Source organism: Balaenoptera musculus, chromosome 20 (assembly GCF_009873245.2).
Source record: "Balaenoptera musculus isolate JJ_BM4_2016_0621 chromosome 20, mBalMus1.pri.v3, whole genome shotgun sequence".
Taxonomy (NCBI): Eukaryota; Metazoa; Chordata; class Mammalia; order Artiodactyla; family Balaenopteridae; genus Balaenoptera; species Balaenoptera musculus.
Genome location: NC_045804.1, coordinates 45,085,089 through 45,111,557, shown reverse-complemented (window position 1 = coordinate 45,111,557; position 26,469 = coordinate 45,085,089). Strand labels below are relative to the sequence as shown.

At 39.4% G+C, this 26,469-nt stretch overlaps 1 protein-coding gene across 3 annotated transcripts in view; it reads left to right on the top strand.

The window, feature by feature from the left end:
• BLMH (bleomycin hydrolase) overlaps positions 1-24,274 on the top strand; it is a 42,801-nt gene extending 18,527 nt beyond the window's left edge. For 2 of the 3 annotated variants that reach the window (XM_036837176.1, XM_036837177.1), the window contains exons 7-12: positions 2,236-2,391; positions 3,282-3,440; positions 3,553-3,620; positions 5,424-5,541; positions 8,191-8,260; positions 23,305-24,274. In XM_036837176.1, the coding sequence (XP_036693071.1) occupies positions 2,236-2,391; positions 3,282-3,440; positions 3,553-3,620; positions 5,424-5,541; positions 8,191-8,260; positions 23,305-23,456 (723 nt within the window). In that variant the 3' untranslated portion in view covers positions 23,457-24,274. The remainder of the gene's footprint in view (positions 1-2,235; positions 2,392-3,281; positions 3,441-3,552; positions 3,621-5,423; positions 5,542-8,190; positions 8,261-23,304) is intronic. The other variant, XM_036837175.1, reaches the window with a different exon arrangement.
• Positions 24,275-26,469: the final 2,195 nt, after the last annotated feature.

Sequence of the window (26,469 nt, the reverse complement as noted above, 5' to 3'; positions counted from 1 at the left end):
GCGGAAACCACATTGGGGGTACCATTACTTACCCACCAAAATGGCTAAGATTAAAAATACAGTGCCAGGTTTGGCAAGAATGTATTGTTAGAACAACTGGAACTCTCTTCCTTTGCTGGAGAGTATGTAAATTCCTTCAAGGCCCTGGAAAACGGTCTGGATAAAAATATTCTTAGCTGCTTTATAAATAACCCTACACTGAAAACAGCTCACATGTCCACCAACACGAGTGAATAAATTATAATATATTTACACAGCAGTAAAGACAAATCAGTGATACCCACAGCACCATGAGTGAATCTTACAGGCATTATGTCAACAAAGGTTGCCCTACACAGCAGAGTATATGCTGTGTGATTCCATTTATATGAAATTAAAGAACAGGCAAAACTAATCAGTGGTTATATAAGTCAAAATGATGCTTACCTTGGGGAAGGTGTGGTTATTGACTGGAAGGGAGCTAGGGAACCTTTGGAACCCTGGAAATATTCTGTATATTTATTTGAATGGTGGTTACATGGGTGTATACCTATGTAAAAAATTGAACCGAGCTGTATATGTAAGATTAGTGCACTTTGCATACCTTTTGAATGTATGTTATGCCGAAGTAAAAAAAGAAGACAAATAGATCAGGTCATGGAGTTTAGATTTGTTATGGGAGGTAATAGGAAAGCATTATTGAATCTTCAACAAGGAAGTGACTTGAAGAAAGGGTGGTACTTCTGAAATTATTCATCCTGTGGTGGAGAGTGGAATAGTGTTCACATTAGTTATCATATCTAGGTCAGATATAGTGCTAGATGCTATAGGAGATACAAAATATCCATGACCTGGTCCTTATCCTTGAGAAGTTTATGACCTTTTGTAAGAGACAGGTTATAGGAAACCCAGAAAGTTACAGTAAACGATAAATGCTTAATTCATGGTGTTATAGAAATAGTGCTGAGGTCAGACCTGGGTTCAAATCCTAATTTTGTGATTTATTGGCTTTAAGACTTCAGTCAAGCTATTTATTTCCCTGAACCTTGGTTTCCTTATCTGTAAAATATGAATAATACCTACCATTTTTTTTGAGAGGATTGAGAGATATGATATTTAAAGATTGTAGTACAGCACAGAAAACAGTCAATAAATGTTCCCTTTTTTGTTTTAAACCCTGTACCAATGGAGCAATACTTTTTTTTTTTTTGGACAGTGTGTGACATCAGTTTAGACCATGGTTCTGCCACTTACTAGCTATGTGATCTTAAGTAGGTTACTTATTTTCTTTGAGTCTCAATCTCTTTGGGGGGAAAAAAAGAAAAAGGAGGGGAAATTATACCTTGAGAGAGTTCTGTGAGAATTAAGTTAACCTAGCAGATATATAGTATCTAGCACAAAATAGTCACACTTAATAAATACAGGGTCCATTTCTTTTGACTGTATTGGAGTATATCAATACAAATGTATGGAGCAAATAATACAGGTAATAAGATTGGATTAGGGTGGTGCCTGGGGTGGAGAAAGAAGAAGCGGATTGTAGTGTGTATTTTTTAAAAGATAAAAACAAATTTGATACAGAAGAGGAAGGTATGTCTCTATACTTCTATTTTTGTCTTTCTATAAGATGAAAATAATATAAAATATTGAAATATCCTTGGATTGTAATAATGCTAATTGAAGGTTTTATGACATCATTGGAAAGTATGTTAAGGTCTCACAATCCAAAAAATGGCACCTTACTACTAAATTTAGTCTTGTTCTAATAATAATTTTAATAGACATTGTCATCTAAGCTCCACCAAAAAGTTAATGACTTTTCTGTGAGTAGAGACCCCTGTCACAATCAAAGCCAAACCTAGAAGCATAAAGGGAAGGAAATCCATTTATAAAATGTATGTAATTATTTGTCACTTGAAATATAATCAGCAGAGCAGCAACCCAGGTCTTGTTGTGTATCAGTGGTGAGTGATTTCTTGGCTAAGGAAGTTTAACTTGCAGGGCAAATACTAAGCACTAAATATTAACATTTCAGAATTGTATTGTTCACAGTGTTTATTTAAGAACTCAGAAGTTGGCTGATATCAAATCCTGGACATCAACCTTCCAATTTTTGGAGCAATATTAGATTTCCTGTGAAATTTCTGGCTTGAATTTAGCCACTGATTCCTTGTGTTTCCCAAGCTAGAAGAAAATGAAAAGGTAAAAAATACTGCTTCCCCCTAGCCATCGCTTATCTGTCCTCCTTTTTTCCAGATATTCAGAGTGGTGTGTATCTGTTTGGGTAATCCACCAGAGACGTTTACCTGGGAGTATCGAGACAAAGATAAAAACTATCAGAAGATTGGCCCCATAACACCCTTGAAGTTTTACAAGGAACATGTCAAGCCACTCTTCAATATGGAAGATAAGGTTGGAGACTGGCACTGGCAGCCACTGGCTGTTTACTTTGAAATGCCTGTTGACTACAAGAAAGAATACACGATTCCTGGGTTACCATGCATGCTCATCAAACTAGACACTAAACAAAATTTTTCCTCCTTCCTCTGAGGTATTTTATGTACCAATTCAGTTGGTCATATTAGGATCCCCAGTGCTCCTCTTCAGAGACTTTTCTAACTATGGGCCAGCAGTCAGTTTAATTCCCATATGCTCCCCTGAGTTGGGCCAGCTGAGTCATTCCAGTTTGCGAAGACAATAAAAGTAATATTGGGTGTTTCTTACCATGGGTTCAGAGCATCACTCTACTGTGGGCCCCTCTTGGGACTCTCTTGCGGAAGGGAGCAGTGTCCCATCCTAGTTTTTCCCGCTCACTTCAGGGCTTCTCCACCTGCCTAGCAAGAGGCCTAGCGCCCCTTCTTCATTGGCATCTTGACCATCTTAAAAGCACGTGGCGTTTTTTTTATGATGGAGTCCCAACTCAGTTGTGGTACTGCCAGATGTTGAGCCTTTCTGGTAACTTGAGAGCAGAGGTCTTGTAGTGATGGACTCGTGAATCGCCATCTTGCCATACTCAGTGCACACAATTCTGCAGAATTAGTTTTGGGGTGATTCCCGCCAGTAGGAAAAACAGGTTGATGCAACTCCCAAATGTGTCCCTTATACCAATTAGGATATACAGGGACCTCTCTCACATGACCTTGCCACCTTTTGTTTCTCAGTTATTTAACAATGTGTAATGCTTGTTCTTGTAGGCAGAGGTGCTAAGCTTGATACAAATATATGAACTTAAAGGAGAGGTCTGTATCTTGCTTGACACTCCTGGTTTTATGTTCTAATCAACATGTTCTTGATCTCAATAGATTTGTTTAGTGAATGACCCTCGGCCCCACCATAAGTACAGCAGACTTTACACGGTGGACTACTTAAGCAACATGGTTGGAGGGAGGAAAACTCTATACAACAACCAGCCCATTGACTTATTGAAGAAGGTGGTTGCTGCCTCCATCAAAGATGGAGAGGTCGGTACCGTGTCTTTGTCTTCTGCGTAGGGTTAAAACCTTTTCTTCCCTTCTTTGGTGCAATAGCAAGAACTTATGTTGACTTCTTTCATCTTCTTTCCTCTATTTCTAGGCTGTATGGTTTGGCTGTGATGTTGGAAAGCACTTCAATGGCAAGTTGGGCCTCAGTGACATGAATGTGTGAGTGCAAGAAATTTAAAATAGAAAATCATTTGTGGGTTGTGACTGTTGGAGTGCACTCTTGGTACGAAGTGACTCAGCTCAGGTTCACTCAAAGATTAAGGCTGGCCTGAGGGTGGGTCTCTTTCTTTCTATTTTGTAGAGTTTGAGGATTCGTAGCAGAAACTCCACATATTTATATGCTCTAACCTGGGAAGTCAAGATCATACTTTCATATCGAGTTGAAATTTGTTGACGTTCCTAAAAAGGTCATCCTACATGAGAAAGACACTTAAAAAAAATTTTTTTTTGATTTAAAAAAAAAAAACAATGTAACACTCAAAGTAGTATTGTAAAAGATATAATCAATGTGATGCCAAGTATTTGATACCAAGTATTTATCAAAGATACCACATACTTTTTGTCTTTTTTTTTTGTACAATAATTACTTTTTAAAAGACAACTTAAGGGACTTCCATGGGTGGTCCAGTGGCTAAGACTCCATGCTCCCAATGCAGGGGGGCCCGGGTTCAATCCCTGGTCAGGGAACTAGATCCCACATGCTGCAGCTAAGAGTTCACATGATGCAACTAAAAGATCCCACATGCTGCAACTAAAGATCCTGCATGCGGCAATGAAGATCCTGTGTGCCGCAACTAAGACCCGGTGCAGCCAAATAAATAAATAAATATTTTTTTTAAAAAAGGCAACTTAAAAGTTGGATTACTGGGACTTCCCTAGTGGCACAGTGGTTAAGAATCTGCCTGCCAATGCCAGGTACACAGGTTCAATCCCTGGTCCGGGAAGATCCCCATGCCACAGAGGCAACTAAGCCCGTGCACCACAACTGCTGAAGCCCACGTGCCTAGAGCCCGTGCTCCGCAACAAGAGAAGCCACTGCAATGAAAAGCCCGCGCACCACAATGAAGAGTAGCCCCCCAGCTCGCTGCAAGTAGACAAAGCCTGCACGCAGCAATGAAAACCCAACGCAGCCAAAAAAAAAAAGAAAGTTGGATTACGAAAGTTATAAAAATAATAGTAATTGATTACTGTGTAAATCTGCTCAGTGCGTTTGGGGATATAATGAAAGGTTTTCCAGATCTCTTGTTTGCTATTTGAGCCTTCTTAACTACTTCTATTACTTTGATACCTTATGTATTTTGTCTTTATGACAACTAGGACTAATATGCATACACACTTTAAAGCATTCCTCCTGGTTGTTTATGACAATGAAGATTCATTTGTGAACTGAATCATTCAAATTCCTTGACTGAAAATATATCACTTTAGCATTACTTGTAAGTAATTATTACTTGTAGGAAATTGAGTAAATATCTTGACAGTTAACAACAGGAGAAAGGAAATCTGCTAAAAGAATTCATGAAGTTTTTTAAACTTTGAAAATATTCTCCAATATTTTGACACTATTTATTTAAATTTCACAGTTAGCAGTGGTCTAAATGAATTCAGAAACTGAGTGTTTCTGCCGGCTCAAAAGAGACCATTTCTGAAAGAAATTACTTCAGAAACTTTTAAGTTTTCTTGCCAAAATGACAGTGCAAGCTTATCTTGTCAGCTTTTTGATTTGGGGAATTTATGTTTAATAACTTCGTATTTTTCTGAGTACTCTTGTGACACAGAGAGAATGGAATCCCATTGAGAGACTAAATTTTGCACGTACCACGTTCTCTAAAGAGCTACAGCCCAGATATATCTGGAGCTGCAAAGCCCCTTCAGGTTCTTCTATGATCCTTTTACAACCAGAAGCCAATTATCCCCCATGATTGTACTCTCTATATTCTGTGCTATTGTTCTCTTTTACAGCTATGACCATGAGTTAGTGTTTGGTGTCTCCATGAAGAACATGAATAAAGCTGAGAGGCTGACTTTCGGTGAGTCACTTATGACCCACGCCATGACCTTCACTGCTGTCTCGGAAAAGGTATGACCCTCAGCGTGCCCACTCCAGTGTTTGCATAGGTGGATCTACATGCTCCTGCAGACCATTTAATCCAGCAGAGCTTCTTCATAGTGTATATGATTTCTGTTAAAAGTTAGCGAGACATTGTACCTGCCTCACTTGGGGTTTGGCTGGATGCTCAGAAGTAATAAAAATAGAAACTTTCCATGAGGAGCAGAATTTGTGTCAGCAGGGAGTAAGGAAGTAACTGCTTTTCTGTAACTTTGGAAATTCTTGGTGTGAAAAGAGGTCAGCAAGGGAACTTGGGAGAGGATAACTTCAGTTTAATAAGGAATTAAAATGTGCCCTGAAAGTGTTCATATCTTGATGACTTATGTTCAGACTCACCTTCCTTTCATTTGTCATTCAGATTCTTCTGCAGTAAAATGTCAATAACAATAATTTGTAGACTCCATGCCCATTACTGGATTTATGCAGAGCTTCAGGAAATTGAATGTAAAAAGTATGTTGAATTTCCTATGAAATACTCTGACTAGTAATATCACTGTTTCTAAGACACAGTGTTGGAAACAACAACTGCAGTTTTATTTCACAAATAAGCCTCCTTATTTCTAGGCTGTAGAATAGATATTTACTCCTGTGCTCAGGGGTCATAAAGAAGAGAAGACTTCAGAATACTTTAGTTCTTTACCACTGCAAGCAAAAGGTTCTTTTCCTAGCCTAATTGGAAAGAAAGTCACAGAATAACTACCTTGACCTTAGAAGCAAAATAGTAGAAGGAACTTCTCGTAAAATACTGTAAGTAATGAAATAAAATTCTATAGTAAATAAACTAGAATAAAATACTACTAAAACACTTAGAATAAAATATTAAGTTGTTCATATTTATGTTTAGACCTCCTATATTGTAAAATTCAGTGGATTTATTACTAAAGCTCCTTAAAGTTAAACTTTTAAACTATTCAGAGGATTATTAAAAAGGAAAACAAACTAAAAACCTTGTAATTTCCAAGAGAGTTTTGGGTTTTATCATTTTCCATCTCTATTATAGAGTATTCCTGTTTTTCAGAAATAAAAATCATACATACTCCATGTCGTTTTCTCTGGAACTTCCATTCTTTCACTGGCATGGTTTATTAATATGCTTTTTTTTCCCCTCTGGGAAATGGAGCTACATTACCTGTAAATATTATAAAGCAGAATCGATACTATCATAACTGGAATTTTATATTGAGATTTTTCTCTTCCTTCCACTTTGAGTTTTTGACCACTACAAAACTAGTTTGCACTGCATTTGAATGATAATGCAGAGATAAATGCTAGTAAGTATTCTGGGATATTCTTTCTTGTTTCTGGTTTCTTGGAATCCCTCTGAGGGAGGTCCAGATATTATTCTATATTTGTAGATGACATGGCTTGATCTAGGTCATGCAGGAATTCATTGGCAAAGGAAAGAAGAGGAAACATTTTCAAACTTACTATAATAAATGACTTTAGGTGATATAGATTCTAACAGTTATATTTAAAAGGAAAGTAAAGATGGACTATAATGCAGGGAGTAGAAAACCAAAACATTTAATAAGCTAGCCCCAGAATGTATAGTTTATTGATGTGGTTTTAAAGGTACCTGGGGCTAAGATTAAGGGGTAGGTAGTACAGATAAGGGTGTTTGAAACTTGTGGGTTTGATTGTTGGCTATTTCTGAGACTGAAAATTACTGAGATTCAAGAAAACTGTCAGGAGTAAAATCAAATCCCATGTAGATGAGACTCATGCAGTTTTATGCAGGTGGGAGTTGACAGATGAAATCATTAGGAGATAATTCAGGAGCCAGCTCTCTTCTCATGCTACAGAGATTTAAGTTGTTTTGACATCAGCTAATGCCCTGGGTAAACATGAGAGAGAACAGTCTTTTCCCAAGTGCAGCCTTCTTATCCCTCTCTGCGTCACTGTAAGAAAGACTGTAAATGAAGGTTATCAGGATGAGTATCATTGTCCCTTTAAGAAGATGAAAATTGAGCTTATTTTATTAATGAAGATAGAAGGAGAACGGAACTGCCTGGGTTTTGTTTTGTGAAAATAGTGTTTGGTTTGCCATTCAATCTCTATTGTATTAAATTCAATATTTGTGTAACTGAATCAATAAAAGAACACATTGGAGAGTGTCATTACTCGGTTCCCCTAAGAAAGAAAAGTAGGCTGTATTGATGAGGATGTGTTTGTTTTCTTTTTTAAACTCTTGACTAGGTCTTAGAATCATTTCTAAAATAAATACAGTGGGGTACCTTTGCAATGAATGCTGACTAATTAAAAGCAAGAGTCTCTGGCTTCAGATGGTGTTCACTGCTTTCAGTTATTTAATATTTTGTTTTTCTTAGCCAAGAGGCATTTTAATGTGCTTATTTTCTGTATACAATAGAATGTAAAGGAGAAAATAGTATTTATCGCTTTGCTGGGTTTATTGCATTTTCACCCCAAGAGATTCAAACTCCACTTCTATTAGAGTATCCCTTTGGTTATAGTGGAAGATATACGGCCCTGGTCATGTATATCATTGCTGTATAGCGAAGGCTCTTTCTTCTGAGTGGCTGAATAAGAGCTGAAATTACATGACACCTCATCAGGACGGATCTAGTTTCAGACTACACACTGTCATCCACTCTTTTGCAGGATGATCAGGAGGGTGCTTTCGTGAAATGGAGAGTGGAAAATTCGTGGGGTGAGGACCACGGCCACAAAGGTAAGCTTAATCTGGTAATACGAACTCAGAGTGACTAGGTCTGCTCTACTCTCTGCCTCCTAAAGGGAAGAAAAAGCTGCCCTAGTGTGGATCATTTTTATTTTTCAGTAATTGGTCCCATTAGCTAGATTATTAGCTAGACTATTCTGGAGAAAAATCTGAGGATCTAGTTTGACCCCAGGATCCCTACGACCAGCATGGTAGGCCTGAACTCCCTGGTTGGCTCTGAGATCAGTATGTGCTGGCATTTGTTCCAAACCGTGCTGACCCTAGTAGACCTCTTTGTACCAGAATCACTTGGCCAGTAAGAAGTTTGCCCTTTGCTAGGACACTAGCTGTATGGAGTTTGGTGCATTTTCGTTTACTGCACTAACTCTCTAGAAAATCAGAAGCTTTCTAGTGGGAGAATGGGATTGGCAAGAAACTTTAGGCATGTATTGGAGACTCATGAGAAGTTGTGAAGTCTAAAGAGGAAAAGAATGCCATGGTTACCATTTAGACGGTTTTATTCTGACAATCAAAACGCAGGCAGAAGTCATAAGTAAATTATAGTAATTAGGCTTAAAGAAAAACCACAGGTAATATATGAATTGTAGAAAAATAAAAACTACAGATAAGCCAAAAGAGGGGGGAAAAATCTCTAATAATCCTGCTACCCAGCGATCACCATTGATTAACTGTTTAGGGTATATTCTTGCAAATCTTAGAGACCATATTTCTTAAGACTGTTTTTCATAGTAGATTTAGTAGATAAAAGCCTTTTAAGGTGTTGTTATGCTTTAATTTTTAGAGTTTCAGACCAAAAAGTGGCAACTACCAGAGAATATTATGCATGTCAGCATGTATTTGCGTGTGTGTTATGTGCTGGTCACATCTTGTAGCAGCTGTTTCCCAGAGTCCATATTTCTTACTTTTAGCCAGTAGATTCTGGCTAGGAAGGACACATTAACCACAGCTCTCTAGACTAGTTAGAAGACTGGATGGCAATAGGTAGGGAATCCAGTGAGATTACCCAGACACTTGGAATCAAACTTCAGCTATCTCACCCAAGCAGCAATCAGCCAGAAATCTTCTTTAAAAAAAGTAAAACAAAATGAAAGAAAAAAAAAGAAAAAGAAAATAGCGATCTCAGCAACTCTTTACCTGTTGCTTCCCTCTTTGTTTAAGTGATTTTCCAGCTAAGTTCTTTAGAGCTCTAAGATTTCCAAGGGTAAAAGGTGGAGGTTTGGAAGTGAGCAGATGGGGCTTCAGTCGTTTGTATTTGAAAACTACTGTCTTAGAAGAGCCTTGACAAGACTTGAGTAGGCTGCAGTTGAGTGGCACAGGCTAGTAGGTGATGGCCAACACCTAGAGGCCATTTAATCTGTCATTCCAAGTCTTTTCATCTCCCCATGAAATGATCATTGGTGGATTTTGGCTAACTGTCCCTGGGATCTGCTGTGAAACTCAGCAGCTCAGTGATTATATGTAAACGAATATCAGTGCTGTTGGTACGTATCTGCTCATCATCAGGTAGCTGCATGTCCCCCATCTGTGATCTCTGTTATTGTTCTGTGATTATGGGGCACTTGCTAAATTAACTATTATGAATTAAAGTGCAACATATTTTTTAATTGGTGATCTCTTATAAGATAAATTCATTTTAAGACACAAAAACATTGGGATCAGGTAGAGGTGGGTATAAGGAAACTAGCAAAAAGATTAAAAACAAACAACTCAGAATTCAGTTATATCCCTTAAGTTGATGGTGGTTAAGAAGTGGATGCAAAGGAAAAGCTTGTCTTGAATTGGAAGGATTTGGTATTTGTAACATTTTAAAACATAAGCTATTGTTTCAGATGAAACTCTGTAGCTTCTGTTTCATTTTTGGTCTTATTTGGTCCCTGTAAATGGTTTGTTATTGTAAAGATTAGTGTCTAGGAAAAGGACTAAATTTATGGTTTGTTTAGACCAGCCTGGACCCCTTGGCTTGTTTCTGAGGTATTTTTCTATCTATAACAGTCACTGAGTTTGTAGATAGTAGTGATACCCATTTAAGAGAGGATAAACACTTGTAAAGTCAGGCAAAAGCTCTGTGTTCTGTGTAGTGTGAGTTATTGTCTTTCTTACTTTGAACCTAAATACCTACTCTTAAAGAGGATTCTAGGCCACTTTGCTAATTTATTTTTTTCCATTCAACTGTACCTCTTTACTCCTAACTCAATAAAAGTTTTGCTTCTGCTGACTTACTCATTCTGTTATTATGTTGAGAGAGCTGGGGTCTTTTTTTTTTTTTAAGTTCAAAGGTTATAGCTTATTGTACTATAACACATTAACCAGTTTTGCTTCCAACCCAGAAGTCTAACATTTAATTATTTACAGAATTATATGAATTTTATAATTTATGTTATAAGGCACACATAATTATATCACACACACACATTTTCAAATGTCCTTTGGCTCTTTGAACTGATTGTGTTATCTTACTGGTTCACTCTTGTAGTGAGTTGAATAAAATCTTTAACACGTGTTTATTTTACATTTGCATTATATCACCATTTTACTTCTTAAAATTTACTTTAATGACAGTGATACTCCCTTCTTGGTTTTTTTTTTTTTTAACATCTTTATTGGAGTATCATTGCTTTACAATGGTGTGTTAGTTTCTGCTTTATAACAAAGTGAATCAGCTGTACATATACATATATCCCCATATCTCCTCCCTCTTGTGTCTCCCTCCCACCCTCCTTATCCCACCCCTCTAGGTGGTCACAAAGCCCTGAGCTGATCTCCCTGTGCTATGCGGCTGCTTCCCACTAGCTAGCTGTTTTGCATTTGGTAGTGTATAGATGTCCATGCCACTCTCTCACTTTGTCCCAAGAGCTGGGGTCTTGATCCCTGTGGTCTGCCTATAATCCTTCCTAGCGAAACCTGCAGCTGTCTAGTTAAGACTAAACTAACTTTTTTGTTGTTCTCGAATAACTGAAATGCCTGAGATTATACAGGGTAAAGCATTTCAGTAGAGAGCCAAAAGATAAATTGAACTGAGTGGGGGTAGCGAATAGTTCATTCAAAGCCAAAATAAATTATTCTCATGTGTTTCTTGGTAATGTTCTTTCTGACTTAACAGGAAGGAAGGAAAGAAAACATGATCTAATTTAATTGGCACACTTGGCCTGACCTTAGGAGAATACGTAGTGTGCTATTATGCTGGCGATGTGTGTTTACCCCAGCAGGGCCCTCCCGTCTGTCATCCTGGTGGGCATTGGCTGCCATGTGTGAGACAGAACCTCTTTTGTGCTCTTTCAGGAGACAGGACAACCTTAAACAGCATTGCTAGGATTTTGTTTCTGTAGATAACATTGTTAACAGTTTGTTACTGTTCTCTATGGGGTTTCTGCTTGTTAAGATTGATGGTTTCTCAAAAAGCAATGTTGATAATACTACAAGCTGGAGGTGAACAGAGCAGAGATACCTGGGCAGGCTGCCTTTTCCCTCTGCCCAGTTCTGGCTTTGGTCTTTCCCATTGGTCATGAGACTACTAATTAAATCAGATAACCTGACTGTTTCCCAAAGGGGACAAATAATTAGACACATAAAGGGAGACACATAAAGGGAGAAATTAATTCTTATCTTATTGCAGCCATTGGGTTACTTCATATTGGTGAGGTATTCTAGTATTCTAGAATTCTGGTATTCTTAGTCAGATGGACTGAAAATTGGATACATATCTAAGATGGTGTACAACCAACGTGGCTTTCTTTTCTCCCCTGCTTCTTGAAGTACTTGACTGTGTGTTTATGGATCATATTAGAAATGGATTTCATAGTTGAATGAGGGAACAGACCTTGGGACTTGTTACATTGTCTTTCATTTTGAAAAGCTGATAGGCTTGTTAGAATCAAGTAGTTTGTAAAATGTTTAAGAATTTAAAATAGGGGTGATAACCTTTGGTGCTTCTTACTCTTGGTCAGAAATTCGTCTGAGAAGAGCATAATCTTTAAGCCAAAGTGACCTACAGGTCATCTCACTAAAAAGTGGTAGAGCCAGAATTATAATTCAGTCTGACATTAGAGCCTGTTTTCTTAACCACTAAACTGTGCTTCCTCCAAGCTTCTCTGTTCTAGTAACATCTAGTCTACTCATGGACATACCAGATCAATTTATGATCTTGGTGACCAGAAACTAGTGGCTACGGGGACATAAAACTTGTATAAAGTATCTGGAGACGAGTAAATGTCTGCTGTCAGGAGAAAGGGCTCTTAGAGCACTGTTTATGTCTGGGAATCTGAATAAGGAGGGGAGGATGGAGCAACTCGTGAGTGGTTTGTGTCCAGAGTTAGCACATTGTGAGTTGGGCAAGTGAAAAACTGTATGTAACCACCAAAAATTTCCCAGGATTATTTTGTCCATGCTGCTTTATAACATGGTCTTTGTTTTTGTTTCTGTTTTTTTTTAACTTTTTATCATGGACAATTTCAAGCATATATAAACAGAATAGTATTAAGAAGTCCCCATGTGCCCATAACCCAGCTTCAATAGTGATCAACATTCTGCCATGCATATAACAAAAGTGTTGATACTCAATAAATTAAACTCTTGGATGGTCTCCCTAATGAACCAGTCTTATTATGGAACTTCTTTTTATGATTGGTTCACTTAGTCATGAGATGATATTCCAGTTCTAAAGTCTGATACATCAGAGCTCTGAAGGTAGAATTATCATAACATAGTTCTTAATGCTTGTAGTCTAGTTTCTTAATATGCTAAATAATACAACTTTTTAGTAAGGTTAGGAGGAATATTATTTTCTAACTCTGCAATGGTCATTGAAGGAAAATCTTTATCTTTTAAAAATTTGTTTCTCTACATTTTCATTTTGAACCAAGATTAGTTTTCATTTTTCAAATTGCTTTTGTGCCTGTCAACTTCAACTTTGAAGTTGTTTTTAACTCACATTCTTCATCTTTCCTTACAAATAAGCCTTTCTGTTCCTGATTTCATTTTAGTGAAATTTCCAGACTTCTTCATAAAAGGGAGTCTCTTGATGATTTCAGTTAAAGAGGCTTTGGCATGTTAGAGATTAATCTGGAAAGAAATTTATGTGGCTGATTCACATTACATCTGGACTTCTGCTGCTTTCTAAAAACCAAAAGTATAGCCTTTAAATTGCCTCACCATGTGATTTTGGAAACAGTATGTCCAAAGCTAGGCACAAAATTCATCATATCCTTCATATAATGTTATATGGTGGAACCAAGAGAGACAGTTACTACTTTCTTGGTTATAGATCCTGGGCAGTAATTTGTCTCCTTATGGTTTCACATTTCTCTATCAGTAACAACGGATAATGACTACTTCCTTATGAGGTCCTATAGTTTATATATAGACATCAAACTGTATACTGTTATATAACTCTAAAAAGTTCAATGAATATTCTATATTTCTGTCAGAGGTACTCAGGGCATAGAGTTCATAACATCTTGCTTCATAAGAATTCAACATTTGCTAAGGTATTTGTATTTTTTCCCCCACGGCATCATGTAGAGTAACTCAGGATATGAACACCCATGTTTGATGTGAAAAAATGAAAACATGCTGAGAGGTTTTGACTTGTTCAGGTTGCACAGTGTCAGAGAGAGAATTGGAATTCAGATTTCTTAATGTGACACAGGCAGCTTCCCTGAAAATGTATATTACCTATGAAAGATAACCAGTTACTTGCAGATCAGTTTGAGATTTAGTGGATTTCTAGCACAGATAATATAAATTATAGACAATATTGAGCTGAACTTGCAGAAATAAGAGAAAATTATATGAGCTAAAAGTGGATGCTTCTGATTTCCTGTAAAAGAGCAAGATACAAATTTGTTTTGTCACCTCAGGGTTTTCATGTCTCTCCAGGCTTGGGAAAAGCACTGCTACTATCAAATTCGGGTATCTGAGTTCTTTCAGAGGGACTTCTCATCCTCCATCTTCATTAACCAATGAGCCTGCATGACTCAAGCTAAAAAATAGTTCATGTGAGTGGAACAGAGGAAGACTGACCGTTGCTTCCTTATCAAAGTGTGTGACTAGCAGAGGGCTACCATTTGTGAGAGGGGGACAAACTATGGAACAGAGGCTCCTCCTAACCTGCAAGCAGGCATTGGTTTCAGGGAGAAATCTCTTCACATTTAATATAGGTTTGTGTGTGTGTATTTGCTTTCTCCTCTAGAGAGGATCTGTCATTTTCACCAGATTGTGTCCCAGGTATGTTTGCGTTGCTTTGAGGAGGATAGAGGTTAAGCACAGAACCTGGCACCAGATGCCTGGGAACACATCCTGGCAGTCCCTCCTATTGGCTGTGTAGCCTTGGTCATGGTATTTAACCTTTATAAGCCTTAGTTTTCTGATCTGTAAAATGGGGTTAATAATTGTACCTACCTCATAGGGTTGTTGTGAGAACTGTGCCAGGCATATAAGAAGTGCATGAAAATATTAGCTATTGTTGTTACTGTTGTTAATGTTATCTGTAGACAGGTGAGAGCAGGAGAGCGAGAACATAAGGCTCCTTAATCCTTCCCTCTGGGAGAGGGCTGTCTTAACTTGCCCATGGTTCTAGCGTCAGGTCTCTAAGAATTCAAGACCCTCGTGTGACCACTGGACTACATACCAGTTTACTGGATGGATGACTCGTCATGCGGGCTTAGTTGCATGAAGGAAAGCAGTGGAGGCGAATAAACCTAGTGCCCAGAAAAACCCATTAGCAATAACATCACCTCACATTTATTGATGGGATGCAGGGAACCGTGCACAGACCATGGTGGAACGAATATCTCTGACCCTCAGAGGAATTTATACTTATTCACCTGGGACATGGAAGGGGATTTGAAGAGGGCTGTGATGGGACAAAAGTGGCATTCATGGTGTGCTCCTCAGACTGTAAGATATAGGATAAGTAGACCAAGAAAAGCAGGAGAAGGGATGATTTCTCCAGGAAGGCAGATGACAGCAGAAATGGAGGAACCGGGCAGAGCCCCCTCAGTGGGGAGACAATAGAAAGACATTGAAGCTGAAGTTATTGAAATGGGTGAGGGGTCAGGGAGAAGTCATGGAACTAGGTGATGTCAGGGAGAACTTGGTGGTAAATAGTGCTGCAGCAGGGCAGCCAGAAAATGAGTCAGTGGGAGAGGCTTCGGGATTGGACTTTAAGGCAGGTTTTGGAAACTTTAGGAGGGGTGAGGGTAGAAGCCCAACTGTGCTATTAATGCCACATCAGGAACATTTTGTACTTGATTCTTTCAAATGCTAGGTACAGGGAGTGGGGAGGCCAGGAATTGAGCTGGGACCATTGAGGCTGTAAATCTTGTTCTGTATGGTGTTTGCAATTTATTATAAGAGCAATTTATTATAAAAACAAATTGCTTTACCCAAAATAAATAAATAAATAAATAAATATATTTTTTAAAGACCCTTTAAAAAAAAACAACAAGATAAATTGCTTTTATAATTATAAGTGCAAAATAATAAAGGGGGTAAACTACAAGAGAGATGGTGAGTGATTGGAACAGGGAAGGCTCCTTAGTGATTCTTCAAAGGTGAGCAGAGGGCTTCCCTGGTGGCGCAGTGGTTGAGAATCTGCCTGCCAATGCAGGGGACGCGGGTTCGAGCCCTGGTCTGGGAAGATCCCACATGCCGCGGAGCAACTGGCCCATGAGCCACAATTACTGAGCCTGCGCTCCGCAACAAGAGAGGCCGCGATAGTGAGAGGCCCGCGCACTGCGATGAAGAGTGGCCCCCACTTGCCACAACTAGAGAAAGCCCTCGCACAGAAACGAAGACCCAACACAGCCATAAATAAATAAATAAATAAATAAAGACTTTCTCTCTATTCACTGTCTTTAAAAAAAAAAAAAAACAATAATATTTAAAAAAAAAAAAAGGTGAGCAGAGTTTTAGAAAGACGTTAGGGTTGTGGCTCTTTTGGGAAGCGAAGTGGAAGGCCAAGAAAAGGGGAGCTGAGAAGCGTAGCTCTTGACCTGTGAAGCATGCTTCAGGCCAGTCCGAGGCCTGGGGCCAAGAAATAATGTGGCCTGCCATCAGTGGAGCTTTTGAGGAATGATCAGAAAGCAGGCTTTGCCTGAAACAAATAGGAGTAATGATGTTTGGGGTTAGAGAGAAGTCATTGAGTTTTGGTGAGGAAACAAACCCTTGGATGACACCTAAAGTTGTGTTTCCTCCTCTTGTCCAACATCAGAGATCCTGGCAGGATTTTGTGTGATCTTGGACTTGCCTGGATCATGCTTACCGTCCAGGGAAACAAAAAAATCAGACTGGTTGGTGTGCTGCCTTCTCTCCTCAGCCCAGAGGTGGACAGGCTTCTTCTGGACTCCTTAGCAGAGGGACTTCCTCAGGAAGTGTGCACTTCTGCAGACTGAACTTTGTTGTGGTTTGATGGTTTAAAAAAAATGCAACCCACAAACCAAAACAACCCTCTTTCCCAACCACATTTTCCACTCTGCCTTCTTACCAGGGAAACACAATCTTCTGTAGCCTTTGTTTCTGAAAGAGGCTACAGGTAATATCCAGCTGTAAGAGTATCCCTTCTCTTATCAGCAAAAGGTTCAGGAACCTGAACCACAGACCAGACGTTTGTGTTTTACTCTGGAGGAAAAAGAAGCTTCTCCTCAGATCAGTGTCCAGATATCTGTCTCATAAGTAGTGGGTTTGTTTCTTTTTGAAAAACGTCCAGCCCATCCTGTTCTCCAGCCTTCTAAATAAATGCACTTAGAACACATGACATCTCTTTGATTTAAAGATACAAAATACCTCATAAATGGACCCTGCAAAACCTGGGCTCATGGCTCTGGATGTGGGGTGTGTGAGCGGAAGGAACCCGGTTCTAGACAGTGCCTAGATGAGGAGCTAGATAAAGCAGTTACCTGTTGACCAAGGTCATAACTGCCTGCCACTCTCTTTGCCCCCCTGAGTGCGGAAGCTGAGCCCCATGGAAAAGACCGAATTTGAAGTTAAGACCTGGATTTGAGTTTGGGCTTTACTTACTTACTGGCTATGTGACTTTAAACAGCTCATACCAACCCCGCCTGCCTCGTAGTGTTGCTGTGAGGATTAAAATCAAAACAAGGATAGTGGATGTAAAATTGCATTTTGAAGTCTTAAGCTCCCTACAGATCCCTGTGTGTGTTTTTTATTTTGCTTTCTAAGGTATAATTCTTTTAATAAATAATAAAATTACATTGTTCCAAAATCAAAATACAAAAAAGTATATAAAGGGGAATCTTGTTTCCATCTCTGTCACTCTCTACTCCTTTCACCTCCCCTTCTTTCAGTTTCCCATTTCTGTTGTATCCTTCCAGTGTATTTAGTGCAGCAAAGGTAGCATACCCCACTCTGCATCTTGCTCTCACTTCACTTAACAGCATGTCTTTGAGGCCTGTCAGTACGTTTTCACATCAGTACAGCTTCATTATCTTCCATTGTCTGGATGTACCATACTTTATTTAGCCAGTTCCCTTACTAATGGAACTTGGGTCATTTCCAGGCTTTTGCTATTACAAACTATATTTCAGTGAGTTAATATCATACAATGATTAGAACAGTGCCTGACAATAGTAAGAGCTGAATAAATATTAACTATTGTTGTGCCTGAATAAACATGTATTGTCTGCATGTAAGTACTGTTTTGTCTGTAGGATGAAGTTCCAGAAATGGCATTGCTTAGTGAAGAGGGTAAATGCATTTGAATTTTTTCTAGGTTGCCAAATTCCATTCCATAGGGATTGTGTCTTTTTGTACATTTGCAGCATACTCTGTACAAATGTAAGGCATGCTTTACACAGTGGGTAACCAACAGAAGTGGTTGACAGGTTGTCACTACTTACTTACCTGTTAAAATTGTGTATGTTCATAGCTGGGGACTAGACTGTGCCGAGGCCTTACTGAGTGGTGGATTTTTCACTGAGATTGTGTTTCTTATGTTTTCTTACCACTAACCCTACTTTTCTCTCTTATTTATTTATTTTTTTAATATAGTAGCAGGAAAATGTTTGTAAGCATAACAAAAAAGTTAGAAGTCATCAAGGAAAAGATTGATAAATTTGACTTCATAAAGTAAAAAAAATTTTAGTATACTAGAAAACACATCATCAACTAAATTAGAAGGCAAATTGCATAATAGGAAAAAAAAGTTTGCAATCATTATAATATATTAATATAGAGAGCACTATTACTGATCACTGTGAAAATGACAAACATACCAGTTAAAATTAGGCAGAGGTCCGAAACAGACTCTTTATAAAAGAAAACTGTGAATAGCAAGCACACACAGGCAAAAGTTCAAATTGGACCCAAAAAGAAAGTTGTAATTATATATACCAAGTATTGATGAGGATATAAGGAAATTAGATAGATAATTAAGGATGTACACAAAGGTTTAATTACAAAAATGTTTATAGCAGTGTTGTTTCTAAGCCTAAAAAAACAATCCAGATTCCAACCGTAGGGGATTGATTAAGTACATTTTGGTTTTATTCATACAAATTCAGCTTAAAAATTAAGATGTAGATAGGTGTCTTTTTTTATCAATGTGAAAAGAGCAATATTGGAAAACAGCATGTGTGGTACTCTAGTAATAGAGCACGATGATGTCTCATTTTTATTAAATGTACAGAGTATATGTAGAAACTTTTATCAGAGGATGATAAATCTGAATAGGGCTTATCCCAAGGTGGTGGGGTTGTAGGCAGTTTTAAAATTTATATTCATCTTCTTACCATCCACCTCTTCCTTCTGCCCCTCTTCCTTCTTTTTTCTCATCTTCCTCCTCCTCCTGTGTTTCCAGAATTTTTTATAATGGGCATTAATTATATGGGTAATCTTTAAGGAATCAAAAAGCAATATAACATTTCAGAATTTTGAGGGGAAAATCACCTACCCAGTGATATAAAATTATCATTTTGCTTTTTTTTTTTTCATGTTTTCTCCCCCTGTGTATCTGGATTTTTAACATAGTTATATAGGATATGCCATTTTTATATACTTGTTTTTATACCCATGTTTTATATACATGTTACTATGTAGTCTTTGCAACTTCATCTTAAATGACTGATTAATGTTGGGTGAAGTGGTTTCTCACTATTTATTAGGAAGTTTGAAATACAAGACAAGTGTCAGTAAAGCCTTTGCTTTCCTTTCTGGGAGCCTTTCTTCAGCCTTGAGTTATCAGCATCAGGTGAAAGATTGGCAGTGACTTAATGAGGCTTCAGTCGTCTGGCTTCCTTAGGTCTGTGCTGCCAGACAGATCCATCGCAGCAGAGCTGATAACTTGATTTTGTCATACCTTTTTTTAAAATAGCAAAAAAAAAAATATATATATATATATTTTTTAACCACAAATAGTTTGTTAGTGAGGTGAAATACTTCATAGAACAAAGCAAAAAATATATCTAATTCGTAAATGATAATATATTTATCACTTTAATTTAGTTTGAGAGGTTTAAAACTTAGATCTTGGGCTTCCTTGGTGGCGCAGTGGTTGAGAATCTGCCTGCCAATGCAGGGGACACGGGTTCGGGCCCTGGTCTGGGAAGATCCCACATGCCGCGGAGCAACTAGGCCCCGTGAGCCACAGCTACTGAGCCTGCGCGTCTGGAGCCTGTGCTCCGCAACAAGAGAGGCCGCAATAGTGAGAGGCCTGCGCACCGCGATGAAGAGTGGCCCCCGCTTGCCGCAACTAGAGAAAGCCCTCGCACAGAAACGAAGACCCAACACAGCCAAAAATAAATAAAATAAATAAATAATTAAATAAATAAAAATAAAAAAGGGAGAGTGAAAGCATCCTCTCTCTTTAAAAAAAAAAAAAAAAAAAAAAAAAACTTAGATCTTTAGCAGGATTTCAGAAAACTGTTTTCTTAGGGTAAAGTTCTTTCCCTTAAACGAACCCATCCGAAACTCTTCTGTGTCTGAGTGAATTTGGCCTAACCGGCCTAGAGCTGTATCCACAGACACTTTTTCCCCTTACAGGCCGATACTGCCCTTTCTCTTAACAAATACAGAAACATTGCCAGTGTCTTTGAGGGACTGTTCACTTATTTTATTTCTTCCTCATAGCATGTAAACAAGACATTAAAGTTTGAACAAAATTTAATTTAGTTCCTAAAGCTGACTTTCTTTATCCATTTATCTGTTTCCCTGAATGCCTTGTTCCCTGAACCTCGAGATCCTTGGAGCAGATTTTTTGTTTTCCTTTTTTTTTCTTTTTTCCTTTTTCCTTTGAGGAACACCAGTTTCTAATGGCCAGAGTACGTAAGGGCTAGAAGCTGCAACTCTCCTCAAATCAAAATGGCCTCTTTCATCCTGCCTTACTGCTCCTCTGCACAGCCCTCCCTTGGGTTTTAGACACACTGATCCTAATCTTCTCATTCAAACTCCAAGACACGCAGTATCAACAGCTACAGCGGCCACAAGTTCATTACCTACGCAGGGCGCAGGTACTCGGCAGCCACCTAGACTGTGCGGTTTCTGTGGGCCCCCAAAGAACTCATATCCTGGAGAGACTAATCAAGGCATGCCCTCTTGGCAGGGACACTGAAAGGGTGGATTGCAATTGATAGGAGTTTTAATTTGTAAGTACTTACTCTTATCTCCTGCTTTTGGAACAAGATGGTGTAGATGTACTTATTGTCCATTTTCTCTGGGCATTCTTTGAAGACTCATTTGATTGTGTGATGATAGTATTGTCATAAGGATACAGAACTTTATTACATGAATCTGCCTCTATCCTTCACCTGCCTCACTGCCCCGAGCTCCTCTAAGGATTTATTCAGCGTGCATTAGGGTGAGGGGGAGGATGCCTAATGTCTCAAATGGTGTAGCGTTTAGTAGCCTGGTCTCCTGCCCACGAGAACTCTTAGACAAGGCAGATGCTGACTTTCTCAGGAAGCACTTACTTACATTTCTTGCAGCAAGGAATGGTACTGGTTGGCCCTTCGGCCGACCAAGCTTTGGCTGCTAGAACTTAGTGGCAGTAATGTAGGTGATGGTAGGGGCCAGGGACTTTGGAATGGCACGGGCTACAGCGTTTGTCTGTGTTCTTCTTCCCTCAATCTCCTGTTGAGAAAGGAACACTGGATCGTGAGGGGATGAGAGCCCTCGCACACTTGCCTGGACATTTTCTGGTGAGGGTAAACGTGCGGTGCCGCATCAGGACGAGCTGTCTGACTGCTGCCGCAGAAGCAGAATTGGGCGTAGATGAGCTCCCCAGAGCAGCTGTGTTTTCAAGTTAAATAATGTCCTCTGTCACACCATTTAGCTTACAAAATTAGACTTAACCGTCATGATACCTTTTAATTATTTAAATCAGTCTTGCTTTTAGAGCAGCAGTTCTCAGAGTGTGGTCTGAGGACCCCTGCCAGGTCCCTGGGACCCTTTTAGGGCATCTACAAGGTCTTCCTTCTCCGACAACGTATCTGTGTGAGGCCAGATTTGCTTCATCTACTTCATCCAAAACAACAGATTGCACACAGAAGCAGGTACAAGAATTCAGCTATCTTCTGAATTGTAAAGTAATGCCACTTTCCTAACTAAAATTTATTTTGTTTTGAAATATATAATTATTTTTCCTAAAAATATATTATTAATATTCACGTTTTTTAATTCTTATTTTTAAATGCACCAATATTTTTAACTTTCTGTTTTAATTTTTACTATGGTAAATATCAGTAAGTATAACCCACATAAACAACTTGTTAGGGTCCTCAATAGTTTTAAGTGTACAGTCTTGATCCTGGGGCCAGGAATTTTGAGAACCAACGTACTAGAAGATCACCTTAGGAGAAATACTTACCTCCTCTCCCTTCCTCTTGGTCCTGTGTAGTGGGAAATGATACAGCATAGACCTAGATTTGCACAGACACTTTCAGAGAAAAATTGCTCAAGTGTCTAGTATACAGCAGGTGCCAGATATGATATGATGATGATGATGATGAAGAGGAAGATTGCTAGTTCCTGTGAGTCCTTGCGTGTGTAGGTGCACACAGTACCCCTGTGTAGGTACACAGTTTTGTCCTCTGTGCTCTTTCCGTGGCCCATCCTTGTTTTAAATACACACTCTTTCATCTCTTGCTTTAATTTTGCTCTTTGTATTAGCAGTGGCTCAGGTGAAGCATTTTCCCCCCGTTTCAGTTTGTTGGCCGTGTGATCCTGAAGAGGAATTTGTGTTGTCCTAGTGGAGCCTGAGATACAATCTCCCTGAGGGGAAGAGGCAGGTGTCTAGGATAGGTACCTGATGACGCCACACTTTTTCTCAGCTAAGCTCTCAGCCTGGGGTGTTAGTACAGCTGAGCCCCTCTACAGTCCTGCCACTGGAGAGATCCATAAATCCCAGGGCCTTTGTGAGGAATATACGTCGAGCAACTGTCTCGTCTTCAGTTCTGCCTGATCCTCACCACAGATTTCCTCCTAAGAAAGCAGCGACTCACCCAGTATCATCTGGAAATAAGTGGCTACCTGGGAATGATGATCAGGCCCCATCAGGACTCCCCTAATGGCTTAGCTGGTTGTTGTAGGAATTTATGGTAGAGAGGAAGGAGAGACAGCAGCCACGGATGCTGAGAAGGTGGGTAGGGTAAGAATCGGACTGGTATGCGTGCCCTTCTCACCCTAGAGATTAACCCCCTATGTGTGTATGGCTGTATGAGCAAGAAACATTTCCACCTACCTTTAGGGTCATTGACTCACCTTCAGGAAGGCAGCCTGGGCAGTGGAATAGCAGGATCTGGTAGCAGCCTTAGGTCCAAGGCCCAGCCCTGAACTTCTGACCTGGGTACATCACTTAGTTACTCTGAGCCCCAGTTTTCTAATTGGTAAAAATATAGCCATCCTGTCCTGTCTGCTTCACAGGGTTGCTAATAAGACTTAATCAGATTAAGTGAGGTTATAGATGGGAAAGCTGAAAAACATGTACAAATGTTAGTTTTGTAAGAGACTTTCTTAGAGTGCCAGTAAGGCTTCTGCTGTTTGCCCCTCACCCTCCGGACTCATGAGGCTTCTCTTCTTTCCTCCAGGCTACCTGTGCATGACGGATGAGTGGTTCTCTGAATACGTCTACGAAGTGGTGGTAGACAGGAAGCACATCCCTGAAGGGGTGCTGGCTGTGCTGGAGCAGGAGCCCATTGTCCTGCCAGCCTGGGACCCCATGGGTGCTTTGGCCGAGTGACGTTGCCTCCAGCTTTTCCTCCTCCCGTGGGACCTGAAGTAGCTGCAAAGGACAGATCCAGGGACTGAAGCCAGAGTTACACAGGTGACTGTGTGTTCCCACGGGACACAGTCAGACTCTTGGATTTCTCCTCCAGGAACCTCTTTGGGAAAGTGTGCTTTATGCTGAAACAAAATAACTCTCTAAAGAAAATAAAGGGAAAGATCAGCTCATACTATCGACTCTCCTCATCTCCAGCAGCTCAGGATCTCTTAGCATTTTAATCAGATGTAATTGTTTGTCTTCAGTCTGTCTCACCAGTCTGGTTCAGTGTCTGTTTTATGAGGCAGGAGAGGATGAGCAGTTGAGGTGTGTGGAGAGAAAGCGGACTTAGTGCTCCTTGTTCCTAGAGTAGAGCGGGGGGAGGGCGCCCTGATACTCGAGCTCTCAAAGCTGCATGCTGCCTGACAGTAACACTGTCCCTCCTAGGTGGCAGTCACTGAATTCGGATTTTTCAAGGTAATTTCATGTGCCTCTAATAGCCCAGGATTGGGAGGTTGATCAAAACTGACATGATTCCTTCCTGTTGTTCTGAACTGTGGGGGAACACAGCTCTACTTGAGTCATGGTTAAGTAGAGGGTTGGAGAAAGTAGGTGCGAGAACAACCAAAACCTTATCATGATCTGAATTATAATCATTAGAGGGAGCTCTCGCCAAATGGTTTAACTTCTGCCTCTGGGTTTGGGAGTTGGGTGGGCATAAAAAGGGGATATCCATTCTTTCTGACAACTAGATGGTGCTGAGACGCTTTTGAATAAAACACTTTGCTAAATGAGAGTATGTTGGCTTATTTGATCTAAGAAGTGTGTGTTTGTTTAGCTACGAAGGAAAGCAACCAGGTGACTTGTGTTCTTGACAGTGAAGAAACAGCAAGATGGTTCAGGGCTGCCCTGCTTTAGCTTCTCTGTGGGATGTATGATCCTTCCCAGCCTGTGCTGATCTTCACTGGCTTCTGCAGAGGGCTTCCAGGCACCATATTTAGGAGGGCTTGTGCCCCTGCCACTTAACCATTCTTTCACCAAGATCCAGGGTCTCTACAAGGGTGGGAAGTAAGGCTCTGCTAGGTCCAGCCTTAGAATGGGCTGAAGAGTATGTATTTTACTAAGACTGGGCCTTTCTTTCATTGAAAGCAAATAAATACAGCACCCTAATCAACATTTCCATCAGTGCCTGAGTCCCTACCTTTCGGGCTCTCCAAGAACCTTCTCAGTTCTAGCATGGAATATTGTTTGTCATAGCACTTTCCAAGATAACATTAGTTAAAGGCTCAAGCATTAATCAGTGTTTACAATATTCTAATAATCCTGTTCCAAGCAGGATAAATCCATTTCTAGACATATCATGATGAAACCCCAGAACAGATCTTAAAAGCATCCAGGAAGAAAATACAGATCGCCTCCAAAGAAAAGACAGATTGACAGCTAACTTCTCATCAGCAACTATATATGACAGCAGACAGTGAAAGGTACCTTCAAAGTACAATTAGAAATTAACCATGAACCTAGAATTCTATACTGAGTGAAACTGTCTTTCAAGAACAAGGGTGGGGAGGGGGGAAAACAAGGGTGAAATAAGCATTTTCAGTCAAAAACTGTTGCCCAAACAGAACAATAGTGATCTAATATAGAAGGTCTGAAATTCAACAAAAGAATGTAGAATCAAAGTGATAAACACGTGCACCATCTAAACAAGAAGTGACTGTGGGTAGTCTTACAGGGTTCAAAAAAGATAAACCAAAATACATGAAAATAGATAATGAGGGAGATGATTGGAATAAAATAAACATACTCTGAAGTCCTCATGTCATTGAGGAAGAAGATAAGTATATTGATTAACTTTAAAATAAAACAAGATGGGGGAAAGAAAAGAAAACACAGGACAAATACCATATCCAAATAAGATAGAAATCTAAATGTGTCGATAATTACAATGTCTATAAATGGGTTAAATGTTTCAGAAAAAAGACAAATTGTCACATGGGATTTTTAAAAGAAATTCAGCCATAAGTTGATTATAAGAGACATCAGTACCTAGGATAAAAAAGGATAGAAGAGATATATCAGGCAGGTACTAACCAAAATAAATTTGGTATAGCTATCTTAATAACCAGTAAAATTATGGCCACTCAGACTAATTCTGGGATATGTTTTTCACAGCCTCCCTGGAATTGTACAGCACAGTGGCTCTGGTAATAGGCTTTAAAACAAAAAGCATTACTAAGGATAGAATCAGTACATAATTATATGCTCACTTGATTCTCCAGAAAAATTGAAGGATTCTAAATTAGTATTCACCTAATAACCTCAAAATATATAAAACAGAAACTGATGGCTACATGGAAAAACAACCCAATATCATAATGGAAGATTTTAACACTTCTCAATTATTGATCAAGCAACCAAAAAAATCAGGTGAAGATTTAAGCATTTAATAAGTTTGATATAATAGACATCTAGTATCCTACCGCGTCTAACAACTGCTAATTCTTTTTTTTTATTTTTTTGGCCATGCCACATGGCACGTGGGATCTCTCATTCATCCCCGACCAGGGATTGAACCCATGCCGCCCTGCAGTGGAAGCACAGAGTCTTAACCACTGGACCACAAGAGAAGTCCTTACTAATTCTGTTTTGAGCACACATGGAACTTCTGCAAAAATTGAGCAGATGCTGGGCAATAGAGTCAATCTCAACAAATTTCAATGGATTGTTACCATGCAGGCCACACTCAAACCACAATACAATCAAGTTAGAAACCAAAAATTAAAAGATAACTAATAAAGCTATAAAAACTAAAGAAAAGGGCTTCCATGGTGGTGCAGTGGTTGAGAATCTGCCTGCCAATGCAGGGGACACGGGTTCGAGCCCTGGTCTGGGAAGATCCCACATGCCGCGGAGCAACTGGGCCCGTGAGCCACAACTACTGAGCCTGCACGTCTGGAGCCTGTGCTCTGCAACAAGAGAGGCCGCGACA